Source organism: Hypanus sabinus, chromosome 12 (assembly GCF_030144855.1).
Source record: "Hypanus sabinus isolate sHypSab1 chromosome 12, sHypSab1.hap1, whole genome shotgun sequence".
In the NCBI taxonomy this organism is placed as follows: domain Eukaryota; kingdom Metazoa; phylum Chordata; class Chondrichthyes; order Myliobatiformes; family Dasyatidae; genus Hypanus; species Hypanus sabinus.
In genome coordinates, this window is record NC_082717.1 from 64,586,734 (window position 1) to 64,606,978 (window position 20,245).

Below are 20,245 nucleotides of genomic sequence, written 5' to 3' on the forward strand. Positions count from 1 at the left end.
AGAAACTCTTGCTGCTTTCCACTGCTGAGCCCTCAATGAAGACTAGTGCATATTGTCCCAAGTCCAGATCCACAGCAAGACCTTCATCTTGTTAACATCGAGTGTGAGGCTACTGCTGCAATATCACTCAACCACAGTTTGCAGTTTGCAAAACAAACGTTAGTTTATGACAAATCGGTTGATAAAGTGCACAAGTTTTTTCCAGAGACTTTTATTCAATACTTGGAGAAAACTGTAAACACTCAACTCTTCCCTTAGTTCTGAGGAAGCCACGAACTTGAAACACTAACAGCCTTCTTTTTCCACAGATGCTGCTTGACTGGCTGAGCTGTTCTAGAATTTCTGACTTTGCTTCAGATTCCAGCATCTGCAGTTCTTTTCTGAATCTTTCCCTCAAAACTCAATTACCAAATATGGAGGGGGAAAGTTATCTTAAATTTGGTTTTATAAAACTATCAAAACAAAACTTAACTGATGTATAAACAAGTTCACATGACAGAGAACTGAGTTTTACTGCTAGGTAAAGTTCAAGTTCAAACTCTGATCCATGTTAAATAGATTCCAGCCAGTTAGCATTTGGGGCATTTCAACTACCAAGGGGGTTGAGAGGGATAAACTAGCCCAGGTCTTGTTCCTACCTGGTGACAATTGAGAGAACTGACCATCTTTATTATGGTCTGGTACAGCAATTCAAAGGCGCAAGAATGTATGAAGGTGCAGAGACTAGTTTCGTTATTCAAGAAGGGAAGAAGGATTTGGTGACTCTCACATCAGTGGTAGAGAAGTTACTGGAGAGAATTCTTAGGCATAAGATTTGTAAACATGTGTAAAACCATGGCCTAATTTGAGAGAACCAGTTTAGCAGGGCAAGTCATGATTGAGTTTTTTTTAATAAGGTGGTGAGAGTGATAGAGGGTGGTAGAGCTGTGGATGCATGGATTTTATTCAGGCATTTCACAAGGTCCCTCTTGGGAGAATCATACAGAATATTAAGATGCATGGGATCCACCGTCTGGAGTCAGAACTCGCTTGCCCAAAGAAGACAGAGGATAGTGGCCCAACGATTCTAACTGGAGGTTTGTGACTAGTGGTGTTCCACAGGGATTTGTAATGCGGCCTCTGCTGCTGGTGATGTATATAAATGATCTGGTTGAAAACTTAGGTAGCTGAGTTAGTAAGTTTGCAGGTGATACAAAGGTTGATGCTGTGAATAGCGTAGAAGACTGGCAAATATAACAGGATATAGATCAGTTGAAGATAAAGGCAGAGAAATGGCCGATGGAGTTTAACCCAGCCAAATGTGAAGTGTTGCACCTTTGTAGGTCAAATGTAAGGAAACAGTGCACTGTTAAGAACAAGATTCTTAAGTGTTGATAAGCAGATGACTCAGGTCCAAGTGCACAGCTCCCTGAAAGTGGCTACACAGGTTGATAGTGCATGCTTGCCTTTATTCGTTGAGGCATTGATTTTAAAAGTCAGGAAGCTATGTTGCAGCTTTGTAAAACTCGTAGGCCATATCTAGATTGTACTGGATACAGTTCTGGTAACTTCCCCTTACCCCCCATTATAGGAAAATTTCAAAACTGGAAAGGGTGCAGAAGAGGTTTACTGGGATTAAAGGGAAAATGCTCTAATGAGAGGCTAACAAACCTGGGTTATTTTCTCTGGAGCAATGAAGGCTGATGGGAGCTCTGATAGAGGTTTATAAGATTATAAGAAGCATAAATAGAGTCATTGATCTAAGCACAGACATAGATCATCTTCCCAGGGTTGAATTCTCTAATCCAGAGGACATGCATTGTGAGTACCAGACAAGCACTGCCTGGGGTGGTGGCAGAGGCAGAAATATTTTAGACATTTAAGAGACATTTAGATAAAATAATGTGTGGAAAATGCAAGGATGCAGACATTGTGTAGGAAGAACATAGTTTAGTTTACCAATTGATTACTAATTTAATTTATTTGGAGCAGCACTAAGGGTTAAAGGGCCTATTCTTATGTTGTACTGCCCCATGTTCCATGTTCTAAAAAGTACTCAATCTTAACACTTCACAGGCAGATCCCTCCCCACCATTGGTTGTATCTGCAGGTGGCTTTGTATAAAGAATGCAAAATCAATCACCAAAGATTTCCACCATCAAGGCCATGCTACCTTCTCACAGCTACCAGCAGGCAGGAAGCATAGAAGCCTGAAGTTCCACACCAGCAGGTTCAAGAAATGCTACTTTCCTTCAATCATTTGGTTCTTCAAAGCAACCAGCTCATCCTGAATCAGTAGTGTTTATCAATGTTACAACCACTTTAATCACTTTGCACTAAAATGGACTGCTTTTTCCTGTTCCTTTTCTTTTGTTTTCTTGTGAACACTAATTATATGGTACGATGTGCAAATGATGTGGCTGCAAGTAAGTTTTTCATTGCATGAGTACATATTGACAGTTGTGCCAGTGAACTTGTCTTTGGACTGTAGGTAGAGAGAGATAGAAACAGTTACATAATGAAGCTATCCTGTTACATAATCTGCTCGCATTCACTATAATGGCACTTTACATATGGTCGTTGCAAAGGAAAAAGAAAAGACAGAATTCTAAATACTTACACTCCATGTAACCAAATAAGCAAACAATAGGCATTTGAATACCAGAAGACCTGACCACAAAGTGAGAAAGCACACCCAAGAACAGATGGCCATTTAATCATATTAACATGTTACAGAACAGCTAGTCCTTGACTACCAGATACACCCTTAAACTATCTGTACTGAGGATATCATTTTGGCCACGATACAGTCTGCACAATTCCAAACAAATTTACTGACAGTGAACAGACAAAAGAGGCCTCTAAAACAAACAGACTCACAGCAATCTCTAAACTTATCTTTCTCAAATATATAAAACTTCACATTGACTGCAGAATTTGATTATAAGCTGCAAAAAGTAGTAAGCCATCCTAACAACAGCTACACATGAAAGCTTATATGGAATTCAGAACAAAAACACTCCATCTCTGTAAAACAGGTCTGTGACTTGGATCTAATTTCAATACCCAGAGTAGCTCTACCAGAACAAAGCAAACAAAGAAATGTTCTCTGCACTCAAATAAAAATGCCAAGAAGCTACTTAAGGCACAGAAGATGTTTGTGTTCCTGCTGAATGCCTTAACCTCTTTACCTAGAAACAAACTAAACTGTTTTGAATTTCAAAATAAACTGAAATAATTTTTCAGCGAAGAACTGTAACAAACATTTGGATAATGAAACATTTCTGAATTATTCATTGAGGTGCAACAGATACATTGCATCATTCTTCAATGCAATCTGTATGCAGACCAAAATAAAATATCAAAATTAAAATTGTTTCAAATTTGCCATGAATAATGCAATATAATTCTGAACTAAAGTAAGTAAAGATCAATTGAATTTCACTTTTGAAGCATTTATTATTCATGGCTGCAGCATGCTGTTGGAATTTTCAGTACCTTTTTAAAACTGGAAGGCACTTCACTAACATCTTAAGAAAGCAAATTTTCAAACAGTCATCATTTGCTGTCCTACAAGCCTAAAATTATCTGGTTCACATAACACTTTACACATAGGATTATGGACTGATACTTACTTGTGCCGATGAAGAATAGCATTGAACGCAAGTCCATCAGCCCAACTTGTTGTAAAATTGAGAACATTGACCTGTTTGTAGGGTTGAGTTGATTGGCGAACCCAGCTGAGCAAAAGCTTCTCACTGTTTGTCTGCTGTAGATCTGACATTACAGCTTTCATTATATCTTTGACCTAAATCAAATATTTTACAATTAGTTTTGTCCAAACAGCTCAAAAAGATGATTCAAGTTTCAGCTACTCACATCTGGTAAAAGATATTCAAAGTTCAAAGTAAATTTATTATCAAAATACATGTTAAGTCACCCATATACTACCCTGAGATTTAGTTTCTTGGGGGCAATCACAGAAAATACAAAGTAGAATCGACAAAAAATGAAAAGTTGGAGTTTAAATTCTGATTTCATCTGAAATGAGTCTGTCCATCCGCCCTGTGGAACGCATGGGTTTTTTCCTCTGGGTGCTCTGGTTTCCTCCCAAAGGCTATAAGTTAATTGATCATTGTAAATTGATTAGGCTAGAGTTAAATCAGTAGATTGCTGGTGCAGCACAGCCTAAAGGGCTGGCAGGGCCTAATCCACACTGTACCTCTAAACAAACGGCCAATGTGGAAAAGACAACAAATTGTGCAAATACACAAAGAAAAACAAAATTACAATAATAAATAAATAATACTAGGGATGTGAGTTGTGGAGTCCTTGCTACTGAATAATAGGCTGTGGAATCAGATCAGAGTTGAAGTTAGTGAAGTTATCCAGTCACCCCAAAATGAACAAGAACATCTGTTTGGTCTACCGATTACTACATACATATTCAATTCCCAGGAATTGCCTCTGAGGTGAATTTCTTCATTTCAGTTATCAAATCGGCAATGTATTCCAAAACTCTTTACTGACCTGCCAATGTAGAATGATGCTCCAAATAAGCCCAAGGGTCAATTTACGATTTCCATCGACAATATCAGTTCCGCCTATATTTACAAGCTCCACCTTGCAAAGGGAAATAAAAGGTCTATCACAATGTAGTATAACTTAAGATGCAAAAAGGTTGACGTCAAAACTGAACAACTTAGTAGTGAGCCAAAAAGGTCATTCGAATATCTCCTTCAAGGTGAGTCATGCATAACAGGAAATTCCAACCTTTAAGCTCTTCAACCACGTTTTGAAAAAGTATCCGCAGAACCCAACAATTGAGCATCAAGATCCTACAGCTTCCCAGCTGTATACAGTGAGAATCTGAGGACTGATTCTGTTAGGGTTCGGCACAGGTTTTAGCACAAGTGTAAGCAGGAAGAAGGTTCAAAAATATTATAAATTTACTTAACTGTATTTAATTTTAAATTCAGAACAAATACATGCTTTTAAATCAATTCAAATACCTTTCTACTTGTAGTTAGATTTGTTACAATGTGTTATCTGAGTTTATACAAGGTGCTTTTAAATTATGATTGTTAATCATTGTGAATATTTTCCAAAATTCATAAATTTTAGAGACAAAGATCGCTGGAGAGGGCAAACATTTGCAGCTCACAAGCCAACTGTGTTTAACTGAACAATCGTGCATGTCATTGGTCTGCACCTCTTACGAAAAGCAGCAGTGTTACCCATTTTGTCAATACCTTCAAATTCTTCATAGATCCTAACTTGAAATGAAATTGTCTAATTTTTCACTCCGAGCTATTTCTGGAATACAAAACTGATGTCAATTCTACTGCTTTGCATTCCACAAATTATTTTTGTTAATACCTCAGTTCTCTTTATCTACCCTAAGGTATCCAAAAGTACACACACACACTTGGAATACTAGTTAACATTTGGTTAGTTAGTCAGTTAACCCCTGACTGATTCTAATCTATATTATTATTCTCACTTTTGTATTTGCCTGCATATCTGCCCCTTTATTTCCCACTAACCACTTGAAGGCCAATTGTGCATTGAGAGTCAATTGCCTGTTTTTTGCTTCAAAATTCTACAAATTGTTTTTAAAATAACCTTGAAGGAAATCATTATTCCTTAAAAGAGGATAACTTTAAAGCCACTCTGTCATGCTGATAGATTCTACAGCTTGGAATGAAGAGCTACGAGTTCTACCCACCTTTCAGCCACAGCTGTGTTAGAAACAATATCATAATCCTCTGAATTACTCAATATCCACAGTTCATCTACCTTTCACCAGCCTCGTTGCATCAAAATGATTTAAATCTAGACTTGCAATGCAGAGCTTGAACCACTCCTTGGTAGCAATATCTGTGTCCCCACTCAGGGTACGTGAAGTCACTTCTCAGAACTGTCAGTGGTGCACAGAGACCTGTGCATCACCTGTGAACCTTTTCAGTGCCCATGTGATATTTTCCATTTGTGGCATCATGTCAGTGGCCAAAAAAAAAATTTGGATTTCAGAGGTTTACTGATATTGGATTTTCAGATAAGGAATGCTCAACCTGCATTAGGTTATGGTCATACACACTCCACTTAAATATGGTTCATTATTTATCATCAACTCTAACATGACCTGTCCACTTGTTAATTTTGGGACATACCGGTGCAAAAAATTATCTTGAACACCCATCAAATGTGTGCATTCCAGACAAACTCAACTGTTTGACTCAATCTATATGAAAGCAAAAACCCTTTGTGGAATCACTGCTTTTATTACTTGACTACAACCTTTTTAAAAACTGACAGTTGACATGTTAAAATGTATTCTGTCCTCATGTCTTGGATTTTCATCTCTGTAAACTATTCTGAAGATTTGTGGGCTACACAGATGCACAGCAGGGAGCTTCAGAATCGCAACAAAAGGTGACCTAATAAGAGACAAACAAAATTCTGAAGGGCACACTTGGGCAACATGGTAAATATCTTTTACCATGGCGAGTGTCTAAGAAAAGAGGGTACAGGTTTAAAGTGAGAGGTAGGAGAATCTGAGGTGTTGAAGTCTGCAATGTACTGCCCGAAGAGCTCATGGAAAAAAACTTAAGCAGCATCCAGACAAGCACTTGAACTGCCTTGACATACAAGGGTTCAGACCTAAGGCAGATAAATGGGTTTAGTATATGCAGGTACAATGGGCAGCATGGAGAAGATAGGCCAAAGAACTGGTGTTTTGCTCTTCATGACCTGATTGCAATCAATCTTTGGTAATTTGCATATATCTAAAATCATTAACATAGATTGATTTTGATGTCTTCATTTACGATTAACCCAATGATCTGACCAAAGTGTTAACAATATCTTTTTTAAAATCTTGGAGCCAACAAATTCCAAACATATGAAACAAATACAACTCAATAGCTTGGGCTTCGAGCTCTGAATCATCAATTTGGACAGCTCTGCATCACAGCATCGAAAAATTTGATTCCCAATAATTGCAGGTGAGACAACATATTAACATTTTAAATAAACAAACAATACTGAATGAAACATTAGAGACACGAGAAATTGCAGATGCTAGAATCTGAGGAAACAAACGGCTGGAGGAGCTCAGTGAGTCAAGCTGCATCTGTGGAGGCAAGTAGGCAGTTGAATTGTGAGGTTAAGACCCTGTATCAGGGCTGAGAATATAGAAGGGAGTTAACTAGTGTAAAGAGATGAGAGGGAGAGGCGAGGCATTTTAGAAGAGCAACATCTCACATTTCACCTTGAAATCTGATTTTTCATAACAGCATGAGAAATAGGAGTAGGCCATACGGCCCATCGAGCCTGCCCCACCATTCAACAGGATTATGGCTGATCTATCCATAAACTCAACTTCAGATAACCCACACTCCATTTTCAGTCTCCCGATTCCAACCCACTAACACCCCAACAATCCCATGGTCATCCAAGTTTTTATTCCTCTCCTCCATCTGGTTCTAACATCTGTCTATCATCCTACTTTTTCTAATTCCAATTATCACCTTACTTATTTGGTTACTTACCAGATTCTGCATCTGCATCCTCCACTTCCATTCGTCGGCTTCCAACATCTGTCCTTACCTCCATCCTCCCATTCCCCCCATCTGGCTCCATCGGAACCCGTTATGTCTTTCCTCATCAATCTCCACCCACAGTCTCCTGACTCCAACCCTCTTGCAACACAAATGGCTCCATTTGCCCATCTCCCTGCTTACCTGTTTCTAACCATTGCCTGCAAGCCCCTGCCTCACCCTTCCCTTGCAACTCTTTGCACTGGCTTTGTCCCCTTGACACACACAATCCTGATACAAGGTATTGACCCAAAGCATCATCTAATCCTTTGTCTCCGCAGATGTTGCTTAGCCCGCCAAGTTTCTCCCACACACATTATATCACAGATTACCTTTTTAAGGCAATGACTCACATTATTTTGCTGCAGAACATGCAGAACTCTGTTGACATTGTTGAGGGCATGCACTCTGGTCGTGCCACGTTCTTTGGTCTGATGGAGGACAAGATATTTTAACCAAGACAAAAAGAAAATTCAGTCGGAGACTATGAAATGATTCAACTTGATCACAAAGCGGATTAACTTTATAAAGCGGTGCTAATAACAATTCCAAACTTGTCCCTATTATATGGGAACCGAATAACAAACATTCCTGTTAAAATGTTCAAACTATAAACATGCAGCAATTACTTAACATTCCTCTATACAGTCAAATCCAAAATAAAATAAACGCTTTACAAAGAGATAAAACACAAGCAAAGATCATAAAACTTCAATTCCAGCTTTTTGCATTTGAAATCTCACCTCTACAGAAATAGTATGCATTCTCAAGTGATAAGACAGCATTCACAACTATTCCTAGTCACACCAATGAAAATGAAAAGAAAGATACTACAAAATGTTCCTAGTTAGTGGGGAAAAAGCATTTTATGCAGAGACATTATAATTAGATGGAGTACACAAAGTCCTAGGCAAACCAAAAGTGCAGACTGGAGAAAGTCAATGAAGCCCTAGTCAACTCAAACAACATGCACACCAAATCACGACACACCACCTTGAAAACTGAATCCTTAAAGCGATGACTTAAATCCAGAAAATCCACTCTACAAAGTGAAAATAAAAACTAATCTCAAACACACTCTAAGAAATAGGGCAGGATCAGTGAAACGGACGCAGTATCAAACAGATGGATGAGACAATCCACCTTTTTCAGCTAAACTTACTGATCTGTTTTAATCTAAATAAAAGGTTTAAGTTGATGAGAAGTCTGTAAGTGCATCTACTTTCAGAAAAAGGGCATTTAGAGAACAGTAAGGTCTGGAATAATGGTAGGGTGATCCAACAAATTGCATCAGAGATGAATGCTGAGTCTGGTCATTTTTACAGGGTGAGCGGCTGCTTGCTTTGTGATCAAGGGAAAACACAGTCTATCACTAACCAACCATCCAGGTTAACTTTCTCACTGAGATACCAAATGGTTTTCAATTAACAAGCAACAGTCAGTCAGCAGGAGGCAGCACCTTCAGGAGTGGATGAAATTGAAATTAAGTGAATGGAGATGAAAATAACAAAACTCAAAGGATATGTGAGCAAACACTGAACCATTTGCTATTTGTGGAAATGTCTGTGTCATACTAGCCTTTGCACGAAAAGCAGCCACCCATGAGCCAAAATCAGGCTCCAGTTGTATATCAACAGACATGGATCAAATCAAGATAACTTATAATCAACAATTTCCTAATGATCATTATCTATCTGTCATAATACTGCAAACATTCAGTCTGAATCCAACACAAATTATTTTTAACTTCTGAGAAAGAAGTGCATATCTGGTGAAATGACAGACCAATGAGTTGGATTGTCACTAATACTGCCGCAAAATGCCATAGTACCTAAGTACAAAAAAAATTGTTCAGAGAAAAAAAACTTTAACCCATAACATTCTTCTTCAGCCCAAATATTCTTATGTCTATCAACTTTGAGTCAATGGAAGATACATATAGTTGGGTTTTTCATAACCATCTCCACAGAACCCTCAGAGATAATCTGCAAAACTAGCCTGCCTCTATCCAAAACCTTGTGAAGCATAAGGTATTCTGAGTATGAGTCCTGATCAGAAAGATTAAGCAAGACATCTCTGTACCTACATGTAATAGCTAAAGATATTTTCCATCATCAGACTCCAATTTTATACAGTACATACAGTATACAGTTAGTAAAATGAAAATTCCTCACAAATGTGTGTCCTGTGAGCCCTTCCAGAAGATCTAAGAGTTTTCTGCCATCTCGGAGGTCATCAAACAATTCCTTGATCGTTGGTTTTCCGTTCTGCAGCAGAAGCACAATTTTTTTTAAATGTCATTTAAAAAACCATTTTGCAGAAGTTTCTGCCCACAGAACATGTATCAATTGGCTTCAGATCATCACAGCTTGATCTCGGACAAGGATGCAAGTTCACTTCTGCTTGATTCCCATTTATGGCATATTTTTAAAATCAGTGCATGACCCTTATTACTTTTAAGAAACAAGGTCATTGAGGTGATAAACTAGGCTGTGTTCACACAAATTCTAAATATAGTTCTGCCATTATCTGTGATCTATAATATATTTAAATGAAACTATGTTTGTACAAACAAGTGTTCTGTTACCACAGCAAAAATATTGTTAGTGCTTCTAAATCAAAACTAATTTTACTTGAACTGGCCTTTGATTCAGCAATTTCTTATTTAAGTTCAGGTTGATTTTCATTCAGCCATACACGTTCACTGCCAAATGAGACAACATTCCTCTGGACCAAGGAGCATATACACAGTACATATAACTCACACACATTACATAAAATATTACCACAAATAAATTAGTAATAAGGTGCATTATCAATACAAGTCAAAAAATAAAACAATATAACATGACAGATGTTTCACACATGATAAGACCTGGGTAATGGCAGGGAGTTCAGTGGTCTTACGGCCTGAGGGAAGAAGCTGTTTCCCATCCTAATAGTTCTTGTCCGAATGCTACAACAGTACCTCCTACCTGATGGTCGGCGTGCAGTTAATGATTTGCAATAAGAGATTAAGAATTAAGCCCACAATTTATTAAACTCAATCACAAGGTTGGCTGCAAAGGAGAATTTGGTTTCACAAAGAAATACAGTTGCAAGAAAAAGTTTGTGAATCCTTTTCAGTCACCTCGTTTTCTGCATTAATTATGCATAAAATGTGGTCTGATCTTCATCTAAGTCACAATAATAGACAAACACAATCTGCCTAAACTAATAACGCACAAACAATTGTACCATTTCTCATCAATACTGCGTACACCATTTAACAATCACAGTCAAACTTCAAAAAAAGTATGTGAACCTCTGGGGTAATGCCTCCTACAAAAGCTATTTGGAGTCAGGTGTTCCAAGCACTGAGATTGGAGGTGTGGGCTGTAGGGGTGCCTTGCCCTATATAAAGACAACTGAGTCAGGTTACTGAGAGAGCCTGCACTTCTCAAAAAAGACCTGTTTATGTGCACCATGTGTCAATTAAAACAACTTTCAGAGGACCTCACAAGAAGAATTGTAGAGATGCATGAAGTTGGAAAAAGCTACAACAGCATTTCTAAAACCCTGAGCATTCATCTGTCCACAGTAAAACTGTCTACATTAGAGGAAACTCAGTAATGTTGCTACTCTCTCTAGGAATGGGCACTCTGCAAATATCACACCAAGAGTACAACCTGCAATGCTGAAGGAGGTGAAAAAGAACCTAAGGGTAACAGCAAAAGGCCTGGAGGAATCTCTCGAACTTGCTAAAGTCTCTGTTCATGTGTCCATTATAAGAAAAACACTGAATAAGAATGGTGCTCATGGAAGGAACCACAAAGGAAACCACTGCTTTCCAAAAAAAATAAAAACATTTTTACACATCTCAAGTTTGCAAAAGACCACCCGGATGTGCCAGAACACTTCTGGGACAATGTTCTCTGGACAGATCCGACAAAATTTAAACTTACTGGCAGAAATGCACATTGCTCTGTTTGGAAGAAAAGAGACACTGCACATCAAAATCTCATCCCAACTGTGAAGCATGAAGGGTTGGTTTGCTGCCTCGAGGCCCGGACAGCTTGCAATTGTTGAGGGAACAATGAATTCAAAATTGTATCAAAACATTTTACAGGAGAATGTTAGGTTACCCGTCCATCACCTGAACCTTAATTAAGTTGGATGATGCAACAAAACAATGATCCAAAACACAAGAGTAAATCAACAAAAAATGGTTTAAAGAGAAGAAAGATCATGTTTTGGAATGGCCAAGTCAGAATCCAGAGTTTAACCCAATTGAGATGCTGTAGCATGACCTGAAGAGGGCTGATCATGCAAGGTATTCCAGAAATATTGATGAATTAAAACAGTTTTGTTTGGAGGAATGGTCTAAAAACATCAACCACAATGCCCACCAGCTAGTCTCAATTTCCTGAGTTCAGCCCATATCCCACAAAGTCCAGTCCCTCAATGTACCAGACTCCGTGTTTCTTAACTGATATTATTGCACCTGCCTCAACCATTTCTTCTCTCAGTTTGCTCCACAAACTCAACCTCTCTCTGCATTAAAAGTTGCCCATTGGATCCTGTTAACTCTTCTCCTTCTCATCCTAAATCTACATACCCTAGTTTTGGACTACCATCTAGTGGAAATGATTATTACAAACCTCTCATGATTTTAAACATTTCTATAAGGCTGCCTCTCATTCACCTACACTCCTAGCCTGGCCAACCTCTGTGTTACTCAGGCTCTCTAGGCCTGCTAACATCATTGTAAACCTTTTCTGCACTCTTTCCACTTTAATCATGTCTTGTCCTTTGCTCAATGCCCTTGATGAAGGGAAGGCCAAGTGCTGAATGCCTTTATTACCACCCCATCTGCCTGTGACACCACTTTAAACAAACTATGCACTTGTATTTCCAAGTACCTCTATTCTATTACACACCCTAGTGTCCTACCTTTCAATGTACATGCCCTGCACTGGTTTCACTTTCACCTCACACTTATCTGCATTGAAGTCTATTTGTCATTCCTCAGTCAATTCCCTAATTGATCAAGATCCACTGTGTGATAACCATCATGAGAAAATCTGTATGTGCAAGAAGTCCAAGTAACGTACACAAGATGCTGGAGGAACTCAGCAGGCCCAGGCAGCATCTATGGAAAACAGTAAACAGTCAAAGTTTTGGGCCGAGACCCTTCATCAGGACACCTCCCTTTGCAACTAGATCCTCAACTTTCTGACTAACAGACTGCAAACAGTAAAGATAGGCAGCAAACAACCCCCATCTCAATTATCCTCAATACAGGCGCCCCACAAGATTGCATCTTCATCCCACTACTCCACTTTCTGTACGTTCTCACAAGCGTGTGGACAGATTCTATCCCAATTCAATCTATAAATCTGTAGATGATACCAGTGTAGCGGATCAGAGTACAAGGAGGAAATAGAGAGCCTAGTGAGATGGTGCCATGACAACAATCTTTCCTTTAGTGTCAGCAAAACAAAAGAACTGGTCATTGAGGTTGAGAGATTTGTGCACTTCAAGTTCCTAGAAGTCAACATCAATGGTCTCGCCTGATCCTAGTATGTTGATGCTGTGGCCATCAAAGCTCAGGAGCACATCTATTTCCTCAGGAAGCTAAAGAAAGTTGGCACGTCCCTCTGACCCTCAACCAACTATTATTTGTGCACCACAAAAATCTGGATGCATCACCATTTTCTATACTTTGCAAGACGGATACAGCTCAGCATTTAAAAGAAACCAGCCTTCCCTCCACACGATCTGCCTACACTTCTTGCTGCCTAAGTAAACCAGTCAGCGTAATCAAATATTCCACCCATTCTAGACATTCTCCCCCTCCCCTCCTACCCCTTTCAAATTGAGCAGTACACAAGCCAGAATGCACATATTCCCACCATAAAAACACTATCAAATAATCTCCAGTACAATAAGATGGAGTCCTGACCTCACAATCTACCTCTTCGTGACCTTGCACCTGAATGTCTATCTGAACTGCACTTTCTGGGAGTAACACTTTATTCTGAACTGTTATCCTTTTACCTTATACTACTTCAATATGCATTGTTGTAATGAATTGACTTGTATGAACGGTATGTAAGACAAGCTTTTGCAGTGTACCCTGGTATACATGACAGCTATAAATTAATTTACCAGTTTCAGTGTAAGACGCATCCCAATAATGCGAAAGATCTGACAACCAGGGGTCTCCAAACTGAACGTTAAGCAACACCAGAGCAGTAGTTTGGACTCACTTCAGCTCTCTGTATTTTTACTTATTGCAATGTCTATCAACACTAATCTCACTTGCCTGCATTACTTTCATATCTCTGCATGTCCTACTCATTCAGTGCTTGTCTAAATGCCTCTCAAATATTGTTGCTGTTCCAGCCTCTACCATCTCCTTATGCAAATCATTTGAAATGCAAATTATCCTGCGTGAAATATTAACACCTCTGATCCCTTTTAAACCTTCTCCCTCTCACCTTAATCATATGCCCTCTTATGTTAGACACTCGTGGCAAAAAGACTATTTACCTAATCTGTTACTCTCCCAAATCCATTTATTTCTATCATGTTATCGCTCAGCCTCTTTAGATCCAGGAAAAACAATCCCAGCTGATCCAGCCTCTCTCCTTCCAACTCAAGCCTTCTATCCAGGCAATATCTTTGTGAATTTTTTCTGCATCTGCGCTAGCTTAATCCCACAGTATGGTAACAAATACCACACACAATACCGTTACCCTGTAAATTTGATATTTGCCACTTATTGTACTTGGATTTGATAGGCTTTAAGATCGGAAAAACTTTTTCATTTTAAACATTTACAACATTAATTGGCATCAGAAAAAAAAGTTTCTATTTTCATTTCTTCAGAACCCAAGAATCTTTCTGATTGTGTAGTTATTAGGTGGGGAAATGCAACAGCCAGTCTCAAATACGTGGGACAATAAATTGATTAGAATCTGCTTTTGGCTGTTGCCCATGTAGGAAAGTCACATCGGATCGTGGGCTCTCTCTCAAATCTTTTAACAATGTCAGATATTCTTCTCATCCATTGAAACAAATACGTAAAGTGTTGGATCAGCATTTTATTTCAAAGCGTGTACAATAACCTCAGTCCCTGTGCCAGGGTTTCCTGTACTTCAGAATTTCACTGGCAATAAAACAATGTGAAACACAATGACAGGAAAGCTTGTGTTCTTTCATCTGGCACCTTGACATATTTTGTCATTGAATCACTGCTGCCTTCCATCCTGTCACAGATAATGCATTTTCTTACCAACTCTCCTCAGTCTTTCCCTGTATTTTGCGACATGTTTTATCTCTAACCTATCCTAGTACAGACAAAAGGCCACTTGGAAGTTTGATGCCCCTTTCTCTACTCTCCGCAGATGCCGACTGCCATGCTGAGCATGACCAGCACTTTATTTTTTTAATTTCAAGCTAACTCATTACCTAAGCCATGGACTAGAAATGAAACCTTGAACCTTCAATGTTAAAAATGTCAACCCGTTAACTTCAGCTTCCCCAAGGTGCACAAATTAATGGAAACTCATATCACCTTCAAATATTCTCATGCGCAATTAGGGATGGGCATTTACGATGGCTTACTGGAGATGCCCAATACTAATAAAGATACTCAACATGACCTTGTGCTTCAATACTGACTGCGAAGCATAGGACTCCATTTATACATATCGTATCATGTTTCATGTTAAGTGTCAATTTGTGTTAATTTGGCTCAATCTAATTCTTGGGAATAGCATTGGTTCTTTTCCCTCCCTCCCCCACCCCCCCACCAACCCAGCCGTGAGCTTGCATTACATGAAGCTCTGTTGCATAACAAACATTTTTTCCAAGTTCCAAAACCTCGAGTAAAGATTTTTAAAAAGCATACTTTCACATGGGAATAAATAAGTAGTATTTTAGGAGACACGCTACAATGAACCATATCCAATTCTATTTCTGGAAAACTATTTATCTCAAGACAGAAGAATGTAGTTCCCTTCTATTCCTTTGCCATACTAGCAGCTTCCAGGTTTGTAATACAAATTTTTCCGAGCTGTGAAGGAACAATATCAGTGTATGTGAGAAGATCACATCAGCCGCTTTGAGTGAGCAGGTGCAAGTCAAGCAGCCACCCACTGGCCTTACTAACTCATTGATCAAGTCTGCCTGCTCAGTGCTCCCAACTCTGCTCAGCTGGACTCAAGCCTGATTGTTGTAGCTCAGGGGGGTGGACAGAAATGACACATATTCCTACCCAGAGAAGATCTGTCCAGCAGCCAGCAAAGCCTTCCCGCCAGTTTCCCAAATGCCCGCAGAACCCCTTTCCCCACCCCAAAAAAGATCACCTGCAAGCTTGCAGCAGCCAGAAAATTGTACGGACTTCTGAACAGCTGGCACTACAGTTTAAACCACTAATTCCTACCCAAAGTATCACAAAATTCAAATATAGTTTAAAAGCACATCAATACTTTTTCCCTTAAAGTCAAAAAATTAGCTTGCTCTTCAGTACTGATATCCATAAGTTGAATGTTCATGACATGGGATGGGTCTGTACCCTCCCAACAACATTTCCCTCCCAGAGCAATTGCCAGTGAAGATCTCGTTTCTGTAACCACTCGCAGCTCTCATTAAATTTTTGATACATCTTGGCATCCTATGGCTATTCACCATGATATACAAAACGCACATTTCTCGGAAAAGAGATTAATCAACAGTAATTGATCTCACTTGTTCACTCCCAAATACAATTGAAAATGTGCACAAGACTGAACATCATGATCTGGATAATGGAATGAGCGACAGTGCAGCCATGTTTGCAGATGATACAGAGATAGATGGAGGGGCAGGTAGTGTTGAGTAAGCAGCAAGTCTGCAGAAGGATCTGGACTGATTATAGCACATGGAAATACAGTGTAGGGAACTGCATGGTCATGCACTTATTTTCTAAACAGGGAGCAAATTCAGAAATCTAAGATGGAAAGGGACTTTGATGTGCAGTGATAGATTCGCTAAAGGCTACCTCACAGGTTGTATTGGTGGTAAGGAAGACAAATGCAATGTTAGCATTTATTTCCAGAGGACTAGGATGTAATGCTGAGGCATTATAAGTAATTGATCAAATGGCATTTAGGTCCAATTTTAGAGCAATTTTAGGTCCCTTATCTATGAAAGGATGTAGTGGCACAGGAGAAGGTCCAGATGAGACTCACGAGAATTATCCCAGAAATGAATGGGTTAATGTATGAGGAACATTTGGTGGCTCTGGGCCTGTTCTTATTGGAGCTTAGAAGAATGGGGGAGAGGAGAGGAGAGGAGAGGAGGGGAGGAAATCTCATTGCAACCTACCAAATATTGAAAGGCCTAGACAGAGTGGACTTGAAGGGGATGTTTCCAATTGTGAGAGTCTAAGACTAGAGCCACAACCTCATGATGATACCCCTTTAGAATAGAGATGAGTAATCTCTGTAGCCAGATGATGGTGAATCTGGAATCCATTGCCACAGACAGCTGTGGATGCCAAGTCATTGGGTATACTTAAATCGGAAGCTGGTAGGATCTTTATTCGGAAGGGCATCAAAAGGTTATGGGAAAGGGGCAGGAGAATGGGGTTGAGAGGGAGGATAAATCAGTAGTGATCAAATGATGGAGCAGATTTGAAGGGCCAAATTCCTTTATTCTGCTTCTATGACTTATGATCTTATTATTGGGTGATCCTATTCCCTTACTTGGACAACCGTGAATCAGTTTTTATTGAGTATATCACAGGTTACCACATCTGAGAAAAGATATGTTTGTCAAGCAGTTGCAAAATGTAAAGTAACAATTTCCCAATGAAATATGAAAACTGCCATTTCACCCTCATTGTACAGCAATGTCTGGCATCAACAGCAAAGACAGCACAACACGCAGACAGCCTGCCAAATCCCTCAGTAGGAATTGGACAGGAAGTGGTTGTTCCATGGAAAATGTTATACAAGAGGAAATAATAAGTGCCAATTCCCAGCACTTAGTAACAACTACATTTAAAAAATGGATCTCTGTAAATAAATTTGGATTCTGCTCCCAGCAACAACAGAAAAAAAAAGTCACACTGTCCTGCTGAAATTTTCAAACAATCAAACTACTTACATGCTCCACTCAGAATTCAGATATTGCTGAGGAAAATCTTTCCCCACACAATAAACCACACCTAGTAAATAAATAGCATTTCTCACCAGTTCATTCAAAGAGCTTTACATGTCACAGAAGAATGCTGAAATCACAGGTTTTTGACACCAGATGGAGATGCTCCAAATACCACAGTGTTAGAAGATACAAGGCAATGTTACCTTTACAAAGCGCACATTAATCCATTTTGTGAATGTTTTCTTCTGTACATCATCATGCTCATCTGAAAATTAAAATGAAAATGGGTTAACAACCATCAAATGTCATTCTCAATGTCACAGAAGCTTAAACATACAGTAAGCAGGTAATACATTGCTCCAATTCTGATCTTCAATCTTCCCCATTTTTTCTTTCACTTTTTCTTTGTGATCTCCTCTCATAACAATGATCCTTACAAAGATACAATTTTTTTTGGCACTGGCTATTCTACATTCTCTCAAATAATCTTTTCTTTCTATTGGTTGGCAAAAGCAGTGACCATAAATAGCTTACTATCATGATGAAAATCAAAACAGCCTGTAACATATCCTCTAGGAATCTTTCCATTAAGAATCAATGGGTAACCATGACTCCAAGCAGCTGAAGATTAGTTGCACAGGATAGGAAGATAAAAAGGGTTGAGATCTCCACAGTGAACCCTGCAACTCTTAGAAGTTTAGGGCCAACAATATAGGTTCTTTGAGTAACCTTTCAGGTCGAACCTCAGGATCTCTGCCTGACCAGGAGAAGCTGTCATATAAAAATTGATCATTTTCTTTATAAAAAAAAACTAGTTACACCAATTTAAATGTTTTATTTTAAACTTGGTGTAACTAAATTACTCAGACCTGATTAAGGAAGTTCAACTTGCAATGCCTGCTTCTTTCCAAAGAAACTGCTTAAACTGCCAAGTATCTTCACTGTTTTCTAATATTATTTGAGATCTTTGGCACCAGCAATTCATTGATTTTTAATTTATTTATTCATCAGGGTCAGCAATTCACCACTGAATTAAAAATGATTATTTAGGAAATGTCAGCAGGCTGCATGGAAACTGAAAACAAGTTGTTTTGGACCATTGGTGGGAACAGCACCACAAGTTTTTTTCCCTGAAATCACCATGTATGAAACATCTCCAACAAACAGGAAAAACCAAATCTTGGTGAGCAATAAACCTTTCAGGTGCACCAAATTGCAGACTACATACTAAAATGGAATAAAAGATGAAAAAGCACCTGTAGAAGTCAGACCAATGATCAAATACGACAGATGTTGCATGACTGACTAATGCATCTAGTAAATCTCTGAATTCTCGAAAGCTCCCAGATCCTTTCTATAATGAGGTGACCAGAAGTGAATACAATACTCAAAGTATGGACTAACCAGAGTTTTGAGCTGCAACATTATCTCACAGCTATTGAACTCAATCCCCTGACTAACAAAGACCAACATGGTATACACCTTCTTACCACCCTATCAACTTAGAAAACAATTTTGAGGAAACTATGGACATAGACCCCACGATCCTACTAAGAATCTTCAATTTTACACTCTGCCATCAAGTTCAATCTTTCAAACTGAGTCACTTCCCACTTTCCTGGATTAAACTCCATCTGTCACTTCTCAGTCCAGCTCGGCATTCTGTCAATGCCCTGTTGTCAGCTACAACAAAACTCCTATAGTATCCACAACATCATCAGCCTTCGTGTCATCTGCAAACTTACTTAGCCACCCTTCCACTTCGGAATCCAAGTTATCAACAAAGAAAACGGGTTCTAGAACAGATCTCTGTGGAGCACCACAAGTCAAAGATCTCCAGGCACAATAACCTCTTTTTTCTGTGGGCAAGTCAATTTTGAATCCACATAGTCAAGTTTCCCTGGATCTCATGCCTCCTGATTTTCAGAATGAGTTGGGAAGCTAGATAAATGCCCTACTAAAATCTGTACAGTATACCCCACAAACACCACTCCCCTTTCATCTTTTGTCACTTTCTCAGAAAAGGTCAACCAGCACAATCTGCCTCTCACAAAGCCATGCTAACTATCCCTAATCAGACTATGATTCTCCAAATGCTCGTAAATCCTGTATCTAAAAATCCTCTCCATTAGTTTGCCCGCCACTGATGTTAGATCACTGGTCTATAATTCACATGACTATTCCGATTACAGTACCTTTCTTGTACAAAAGAATAACATTTGCCACATTCCAATCTCCTGATACTATTTTTGGAACCAGTGAGGTCACAGAAAGTCACCAATTGCAAAGCAATCTCTTCGTTAGGTTCTCGTCACAAACTGGACTACATCCCATTTGCCTTCAAGAACCTCTCTATCCTGATGTGTTTTTTTTTTCAAATTCCAACACTGTCTCTTTCTTAACCTTGACATGCTCCATCCAGTACAGTAATCCATTCTACACTGATCACAATGGTGAATAATGAAGTGACGTATTAATTCCTCTACTTCCTCCAACACCAGACATGTTTCCTCTTTTCCTTTATCACTCTC

The 20,245-nt window shown here is 39.0% G+C and overlaps 1 protein-coding gene across 5 annotated transcripts in view; it reads right to left on the reverse strand.

Annotated features, from left to right (window-relative positions):
* Window positions 1-20,245, reverse strand: part of LOC132402945 (utrophin-like) — a 477,671-nt gene that overhangs the window by 405,503 nt on the left and 51,923 nt on the right. For all 5 annotated transcript variants that reach the window (XM_059986085.1, XM_059986086.1, XM_059986083.1 and 2 more), the window contains exons 2-6: window positions 17,918-17,979; window positions 9,755-9,847; window positions 7,934-8,011; window positions 4,510-4,602; window positions 3,615-3,787 (exon numbers count right to left, since the gene is read on the reverse strand). In XM_059986085.1, the coding sequence (XP_059842068.1) occupies window positions 3,615-3,787; window positions 4,510-4,602; window positions 7,934-8,011; window positions 9,755-9,847; window positions 17,918-17,979 (499 nt within the window). The remainder of the gene's footprint in view (window positions 1-3,614; window positions 3,788-4,509; window positions 4,603-7,933; window positions 8,012-9,754; window positions 9,848-17,917; window positions 17,980-20,245) is intronic.